At 34.4% G+C, this 7,973-nt stretch overlaps 2 protein-coding genes across 2 annotated transcripts; both read left to right on the top strand.

The window, feature by feature from the left end:
- Positions 1–1,427: 1,427 nt before the first annotated feature.
- Positions 1,428–4,774, top strand: LOC107606282 (NADH-ubiquinone oxidoreductase 24 kDa subunit). Its single transcript, XM_016308322.3, has 10 exons — positions 1,428–1,583; positions 1,668–1,700; positions 1,802–1,867; positions 2,542–2,658; positions 3,234–3,311; positions 3,406–3,511; positions 3,626–3,672; positions 4,080–4,157; positions 4,258–4,323; positions 4,409–4,774. The coding sequence occupies exons 1-10, from the start codon at positions 1,527–1,529 to the stop codon at positions 4,514–4,516; spliced, it is 756 nt and encodes a 251-aa protein (XP_016163808.1). The 5' UTR covers positions 1,428–1,526; the 3' UTR covers positions 4,517–4,774.
- A 694-nt stretch (positions 4,775–5,468) lies between these two features.
- LOC107606283 (Calcium-binding EF-hand family protein) lies at positions 5,469–7,769 on the top strand. Its single transcript, XM_016308323.3, has 6 exons — positions 5,469–5,676; positions 5,760–5,884; positions 5,965–6,061; positions 6,820–6,929; positions 7,023–7,097; positions 7,383–7,769. Exons 1-6 carry the CDS (start codon positions 5,607–5,609, stop codon positions 7,431–7,433), a joined length of 528 nt encoding a protein of 175 aa, XP_016163809.1. The 5' UTR covers positions 5,469–5,606; the 3' UTR covers positions 7,434–7,769.
- The last annotated feature ends 204 nt before the right edge of the window (positions 7,770–7,973 follow it).

Consider the following 7,973-nt stretch of genomic DNA (forward strand, 5'->3'; position numbering starts at 1 on the left):
TTCTATGGATTAATATTATTACTTTTCTATTTTAATATATGTTTGATTCAATTCTAAGGTGTGTTTTCGTTCTTAATCTAAATGAAAGAGGGTGAAACGAAAGTATGACCCCTTTTTTTTACATGAGTTCCTGTGATACTCTGACCAAGGTCACTTGAGCTACAGCTTGAAAACACTCCTCCTAAACTGCGAATTATTTGTACTAATTTGGATATGTGATATATAATCCGATTAGCCTTGGGTAATTGGGATTTTTGTGGCGCTAAACTAGTTTCCTGAACTTCACCATCTGATCTGAAACAATTGACTTTGTCTGTAGCGTTTTAGTAAGATTAGAGGAGATTAAATTGCTAAGAGATTAAGTTTTAATCACTTATGGTTTGCCATATAATGAATCACTCATTGTTAAAATAGTTGGTAAAACGTTTTAATCCAAAAAAGTAAACATTTTCGAGATCTTAACTGTTTTCTCGTCATTGTTTTAATCCAGATCTGTTTATTTGCTTTCTTTATTTACCATTTTACTGTTTATGCATTTTACATCAACAACCATCTTTCACTATTTGCCTGACTAAGTCCAACAAGATAACTATTACTTGCTAAATCCAACAATTCTCATGGGATCGACCCTCACTCACCTGAAGTATTACTTGGACGATCCGGTGCACTTGCCGGTGAAGTTGTGCGAGTTCTAATTTCGCGCACCAATGTTTCACCCTTCATAATTTTATAAAAATGATGGATTCTGATGACATAAGTATTTTGCAAAAGTTTAAAGATATTGTTTCGTTACAAGCCAATGAAGATGATGGTACTACTGTAAGAAATGGATCAACAAATTCTGAAATTAATGAATGAGAGGAATCAACACAAGAAGATGTTTGGACAATGAAAAAAATAAGAGACAATATAAAAAATCAATTATCAGATCAAATGAATTATTATAACTAATTATTTTCTTTTATTATTATTAATAAATTCTTTTATGATTGAATCTCCTTTTAAGTAATTTTATTATTATAAAAGTACTTTTGTATTTATGTACCCAAACAATAACATCTTTTAAATAAGTACTTTTAAATAAAGTATCTAAACATAAAATTACTTTTACTTTCGTAAAAGATCTTTTAAAAAAAGATCATTTAAAAACAAATATTTTTTAAAAATGGCATTCAAATAAGCCCTTAACCGAACGGTGAGCTGACATTAGTTTAAAAATATCTTTAATTACACAACAACCCAAAAAAAATTCAAAATTACAAACCAATCCCAAACTCACAAATTATGGATTTAGCACTGGTACTTGCAGACAGCAATAGATAGATACAAAAATAAAAGGCCCAAATTGAAAGTGTCGCAATTCCGTCAATTCGTTCAACGACGTGAAAATATAATCGAACGGCTATCATTTTGCCACGTTTCGATGCTCTATTACAGTACACTACACCACGTTCACTCTCTTCAGCTTCTTTTTCTCTTTCTCTTCCTCTCGCTGTTGTCGTCCCTAACCTCCGATCTCTTCCAAAATGCTGGCACGCCTCGCCGCCAGTCGCCTCAGTGGGATCCGCCAGATTTTCCGTCAGGTTTTTCCTTCTTCTTCATTTCCATTATCATTTTCCACCCTCACCTTCTTCCATTTTCTGATTTTAATTTTGTCCCGTTTTCAGCCTTCTAGGGCTTTCTCAACCGCTCTGAACTATGTAAGTACACCTCATCTTGGCTTCAATTTATTGAGTATTTGAGATTTGGGATTACTCGTTCGTTTTGATTGTTGATGTAATTTGTGTTGTGACTGCGGCAGCACATCGATTCTCCCGATAACAACCCTGACCTTCCTTGGGAATTCAGCGATGCTAACAAAAGCAAGGTATTTTATTTTTTATTTCTGTTTATTTTAGATCAGTTTCTGTTGACTAGTTTAGCTGATTTTGGGATCCTGAAGGATCGAAAATCTTTGTAGCATTGTGTATAGTATACGCACTTTTTGGAGTATTTGGTTCTAGCGCAAGTTAGGTACCTTTAATGATAGATTTCGGATAAACAAGTCTAATGATGGAAGTAGATTTTTATTCTCTGTTTGTTGTAAAGCTCGTGATGTTTGCAGAAGTCTTTTTTTGTCTCAGACATGTTGAGAAATTGTAAAGTTATGCTGCATTGATAAGTTGTTGGGTTTTTCTTGTGAGGAGGACCATCAATGTTTTTAACTTTTTATATTAGAGTTTGTTATAGTGATGCTAGGTCAGTTTCGACTGTGTGTAGTCTGTCATCTTACCTTAATTTGAGGAACTATTTTGTTCCGTGTTACAACTTTGGCTGAGTAGTTTGTTCTAATTACTTTAGTTATGGATATATAGGTTTTAAAGTTGGTTATTAGAGTTGAAAATATTTGCTGAGAATGGTTAATTTCTGATTTGATGCCTTTCATCATAATGTTTCCAAGAGATGTGGTTCTTTGATTCCACACACATATCAGGTATGTGATGTATAGCTGCTTAGGTTTAGCATGAAAATTGTGATTATTTTATTCTGTGCTCCATGAAGGTCAAGGAGATTTTGTCTCACTATCCATCCAACTATAAGCAATCTGCAGTGATCCCTCTGCTTGATCTTGCCCAACAGCAGCATGGGGGCTGGCTCCCTGTTTCTGCAATGAATGCGGTATGTTACCCTCCTGCCTGAAGGATTCTTCTTAGTATATCTGGTTATATAAGAAATTCATATTTCCGCATGCCTTTAGAATGAAAAAGGTGATCCACATAGGATTTCAGATTCTGAGTTCCGGAACTGTATTGATTGTGCCTGATAGGCGATTTTTGTAAACTATGAAATAGTAGAAGATCCAGAAAGTATTAGGATTTGGTGATGGTCATAAAGCGCCCCTAATGTTTGCAGTCTTTTCCTGTAAAGATGACCCTTTTCTGAAATCATCTTGAGGTTGTCTAAAAAGTCTTCCACCGTGTTCCTTCTTTTGCGAAAATATCACTCTACTGATTGATGTACTTAAGCCTGGGACCCTTAACTGAAAAAGGTTTCATTATTGTAAATAATTTTGTTTTTGTTGTAAATGCTTATAACTATTTTATTGAGTTTTACTTGTAGCTTTGTATTGCAATGTGCTGAACTGGATATCCCAAACTAACTGTTTTCAAACTGAATTTCAATTTCTTAAAATGTGTATCAAGCCAGCAACCTATTCAAATTCGCTATTAACTGAATTTTTTGTGAATTATCAGGTGGCTAAGGTTGTAGAGGTTGCTCCTATTCGAGTATACGAGGTTGCAACATTTTACTCGATGTTTAATAGAACTAAGGTGGGAGGCACATCATGCTTTAATGCTGTCAGCTTTGCGAATCCACAGTAAAGATAGTCAATGCTTATGTAGATCATTTTGCCTAAAATTTCAGGTTGGGAAGTACCATCTATTGGTTTGTGGCACAACTCCTTGTATGATACGTGGTTCACGAGATATTGAAGGTGCTTTATTGAAGCATTTGGGAGTGAAGCGCAACGGTTTGTTAACTTGTCTTGATTTCTCCATTCTTGTTGAACCTGATATTGTTCGTGATCAGTTGGAACTGTGAGCAATGATTTAAGAAATAGTTTCTTTTCACCTTTGATTTGCAGAAGTAACAAAAGATGGTTTGTTTTCCGTTGGGGAAATGGAATGCATGGTGAGTCTTTTTCTTTGACTTCTATCTTAATGCGTGGTCCTAGTCCTCCTAGTGTTTGCACTGGCACATCATAATATATTCATTGGAAATAATTGCATAAAGTACATAACTGGAGTGAATATTGATGTGGTAGCTTTGGATATCCTTGATGACAAATTTTACAACTTTCTGGAATTTACGTTTTCCAGTAATGCTAAGTTATCTACATGATCCCTCTATTATTTAGATAAAGAAACACTAGCTCAAACTTACGGGACATCATTATGATTTAAATTCCAAAACAGTTGCATCTTGCATGCTTAACATCTCTGTTTACATATCTCAAGCAATGGCAACATCGTATTCTTGGCTGTAATTTTATTGACTAAACTAATGAATGTATGATCATATTTGATGGTGTTATACAGGGATGTTGTGTGAATGCTCCTATGATCACAGTGGCTGATTATTCGAATGGATCAGAAGGATACACATATAATTACTATGTAGGTCTTTTTTCTATCCACTTTTTTGTTGTTATTCAATTTTGGGGTGGTGTATACTGAAACCCACGTGATAATATATGTCTTACTTGTGTTGATTCAGGAAGACGTTACCCCAGAGAAAGTAGTAGAGATAGTAGAAAAGCTCAGAAAGGGCGAGAAGCCACCGGTAAGGATATTCATCTCAATCTGTTTCTTTGTTGCGCATGTTTTGGAAACTTACACCTTCCATGACTCTGTTTTGTTGTATTTAGTATGGCACACAAAATCCACAGCGGATTATGAGTGGACCCGAAGGAGGGAATACTACTTTGTTGAGTGAGCCGAAGCCTCCTCCATGCCGCGACCTTGATGCCTGCTGAGGTGTGATGCTTTTTGCCTTCAATAATTTAAGGCTTGCACGTCTGATGAGCTTGCCTTGTTTGGGACATTATCAAAATTGTTAGAGGCTCAGCTAAATTTTTTATGAACCTGCCAGGGGATGGCTTCCGTCAAAAAAATCTGTTCCATAAAATGCCATAAATTTGTTGGCTGTTTCTTACCTACCAGTGTTTATCTTTCCTTGTTTGTCTGTACTATGTACATTAATCAGCATGAATGAAATTTGAGATTGCGACGAATCATCAAATAATGAAAATATGAAATTTAGGGAACAACGCATTAATCAAGATTTAATTCATTTTCAAGGTTTTAATTAAAACCTTGAAAATGATCTATGGAAATGTATAAAAGAATTGAACAAGAGGTTGCTACTCACTAGTTATAAGTTTCTCTACTTTCTCTTGTTTAGTTTTGTTTTTGCCAAGTTTTGAACTAAATGAAAAGGGATAGTTTTATGATTTCACACTAACATGAGGACATATTAGTTTTAAATTTTATAAAATTTTATAAAATAGGGAGACACGTCTGGTCTGATAATTTGTAATAATATTTTAATGTTTTATTAATATTAAATATAAATTAATCTTTAATTTTTTAATTATATAAAATATTTAAAATAATTTTTTATTTAATAAATAATATGTTATTTCTAATTTTTTTTTTAAAACGGTTTGGTTGGACTAATTTTTTATTGGTTTCTATTGATTTTGAGCAATTTTTATTGATTTTAATCTTTAAACGATCATATTATTGGATCGAACTGGTTAAAAGTTTGGTTTATTGGTTTTTTAGTCCAGTTCTTACAACATTGTAAAGAACTACTTGAATATGATGTATTATATATAATATTACATGAAAAATAAAAATTTTATCAATTTTTGTCAACAAAAATATTTTGAGAGAAGAAAAGTAGGTGGTGAGTTTTCGAGGGAGACGATGATGACAAGGCAAAGCCACGTGTTTATATTGACAGACCTATCTGGTCCTCCCTTATTCCAATTTTGTAGATCTGCTACTCTAATCCCTCCCACTCTCAAACCCCAAACCCCAATTCTATGCTAACTCATTCATATGGGAACTGCTTCATCTATGCTTACTCAGTATGATATCGAAGAAGTGCAGGAACACTGCGACAATTTATGTGGGTCCCTCCTCCTTCCTTATCTATTCTATTTCCCATTCACTCATCCATTAAGATCTGACTTGTTTTTTGGTAACTGTTAGTTTCGCAGCAGGAGATAGTGTCGTTGTACCAAAGGTTTTGTCAGCTTGATCGCAACGCTAAGGGTTTCATCTCTTCCGATGAGTTCCTCTCCGTCCCTGAGTTCGCCATGAATCCACTTTCTCAGGTGCACCATGCAGCTTTTTGCCAAAATTACTAACTTCCTTCATATGATATGGTTTCATGGATTCTGTGCTTTGTTTGCAGAGGTTACTGAAGATGGTGGATGGTATAAATTTCAAGGACTTTGTGGCATTCTTATCTGCTTTTAGCGCTAAAGCTACTGCACAACATAAAATTGAACGTATGTGTATCTATCTGTACCGCTCAGTATTGGAGTACTTTCTCTCTGCACAATTTTGTAAGGTGGAAACTCAGGTGCAGTCGACTTTATGTGAAGTTGATACCTGAGAGCCGTTAGATGATTTGACTGATTTGACTAAATTTTTATCTAACGGCTCTCAAATATCAACTTCACGTGAAGTCGAGTTTACTTATTGCAATTGAACATGCTCCCTTCAAGTTATATTCCTTTGGATTCTTATGTTTACCGAGTTATATAAAAAATAGAAAAACACTATTCATAGCTCAAACATTCTTGACACATGTATAAAATACGATTTTTACCAATTACTTGTGTATTTAAATTGTTTTTTAATTAACAAAACAAAGAAGAAAATACGGATGTCAAATCGGTGGTTATTATAAAAGGTGTAGATATAGTGGGATCGAAATAAATAATCAATAAAAATGTGGTTGACGGGTACCTGGCTACCGGCAAGGTGCTAGTGTTACAGAGAAGTTCTAACTTGTGTCCTTAGAAGTAGTTTTAATCAGAAGATGTAGAGTAGGTTAAAAATGCTGAATTTTTCTCAATTTATATGCAAGCATAATATAGTTTGTTTAGTTGTTATGGTTCCATTGGTTCATAGCTCACTCTCAAAGAACTTCAGGTCTGTCATTTGTTTGAATCGAATGGTGGTACTTAGGTTTACTTGTCCATGGCAGTGTGGTTTGCTTTTAGTGGCAGTAACTAGGTTTACTTGTTTGTCTATGTTGCAGTTATTTTCAAAGTATATGATTCGGACCGTAATGGGAAGGTGTCTTTCAATGATATAGTGGAAGTCCTAAAAGATTTGTCTGGTTCATTCATGTCTGATGAACAGAGAGAGGTATCACCAAAGACTATACATGTCCCAATTTTAATTTCATCTCGCTATTCTAAATGAGTGATTTGGTTTTGGTCTCTGTTCTTTGATTTGCAGCGAGTTTTGAGCCAAGTTCTCAAAGAAGCCGGATACACAAAAGACTCCTCTTTGACATTGGACGACTTCATTAAGGTTTGTAAGTTTTGTATATATATAGGGGTATATGAAAGAGCTAGTTTGTTTGGCACAAACCATACAAATAAATAAGGGAAAGAATAAGGATAGAAGACTTATAGTTTAGTCGTACACTAAAATGTAAAATCTGTTAGGGTCATCAAGAACTTGTCTGTTAGAAGACTCCACTTTTAGCCTCTTCCGTTTCTTTCTATTTCTGGATATTGTTTAATTCTTGTTTCCCATCTGTCACAGGTTTCTATTTCTGGATATTGTTTAATTCTTGTTTCCCATCTGTCACAGGTTCTTGGCCAATCCGAACTAAAAATGGATGTTGAAATCCCTGTCGATTGAAAATGGCTTGCTGTATTCTTCACTGTTCTTGAAAGAAAAAAATTGTAATCTGTATTCTGTATTCATGAGATTCGTGTAATATAGCTCTTGTGGAAATGGAATTTGCACAAATACTGTTATCTCCTTGGGGTTCTTGACTTCTTGTATCATAGTTCTCTTAGGCCAAGTTAAGTTACTAACTCAGGACAGACATACAGAGATTCTTAGAGGCAGGCAACTGTCTTTGTATTTTTTGTCCCGAGACACTTGTTAAGACAACCTTAGAGCCACTAGTTGATTTCAGGTTTATAGTTTAATTTATATAATTTTTCATTTCCCTTGAAATCTTTTCAATAATTTTCAGTTTCCTGAATTCAAATTTGAGGCAACATTTGCTACTTGAAGCTTCCAACTTTTGATGATTTATATGGTTTCTTTCTCAGTTCTCACTGCATATTTAAATTCTTCTTACTGTGCCTTTTTCAGCAGTCAGAAATTCTCTCTTCAGCACAAGCTAAAAGCAGCTTCATTGAATGTTAAAATTGTAAGATTAATGTTCTT

This window comes from Arachis ipaensis, chromosome B7 (genome assembly GCF_059453495.1).
Source record: "Arachis ipaensis isolate K30076 ecotype BB chromosome B7, ASM5945349v1, whole genome shotgun sequence".
NCBI lineage: Eukaryota > Viridiplantae > Streptophyta > Magnoliopsida > Fabales > Fabaceae > Arachis > Arachis ipaensis.

What these genes read in the sequence shown, in the direction of transcription:
- LOC107606282 (XM_016308322.3), top strand. Translation starts at nt 1,527, where the DNA reads ATGCTGGCACGCCTCGCCGCCAGTCGCCTCAGTGGGATCCGCCAGATT. An exon ending in CTGTTTCTGCAATGAATGCG is followed by an intron (nt 2,659 to 3,233) that starts GTATGTTACCCT and finishes GTGAATTATCAG; the next exon opens with GTGGCTAAGGTTGTAGAGGT. An exon ending in TTTGGGAGTGAAGCGCAACG is followed by an intron (nt 3,512 to 3,625) that starts GTTTGTTAACTT and finishes TTTGATTTGCAG; the next exon opens with AAGTAACAAAAGATGGTTTG.
- LOC107606283 (XM_016308323.3), top strand. Translation starts at nt 5,607, where the DNA reads ATGGGAACTGCTTCATCTATGCTTACTCAGTATGATATCGAAGAAGTG. An exon ending in CCATGAATCCACTTTCTCAG is followed by an intron (nt 5,885 to 5,964) that starts GTGCACCATGCA and finishes CTTTGTTTGCAG; the next exon opens with AGGTTACTGAAGATGGTGGA. An exon ending in TGCACAACATAAAATTGAAC is followed by an intron (nt 6,062 to 6,819) that starts GTATGTGTATCT and finishes TCTATGTTGCAG; the next exon opens with TTATTTTCAAAGTATATGAT.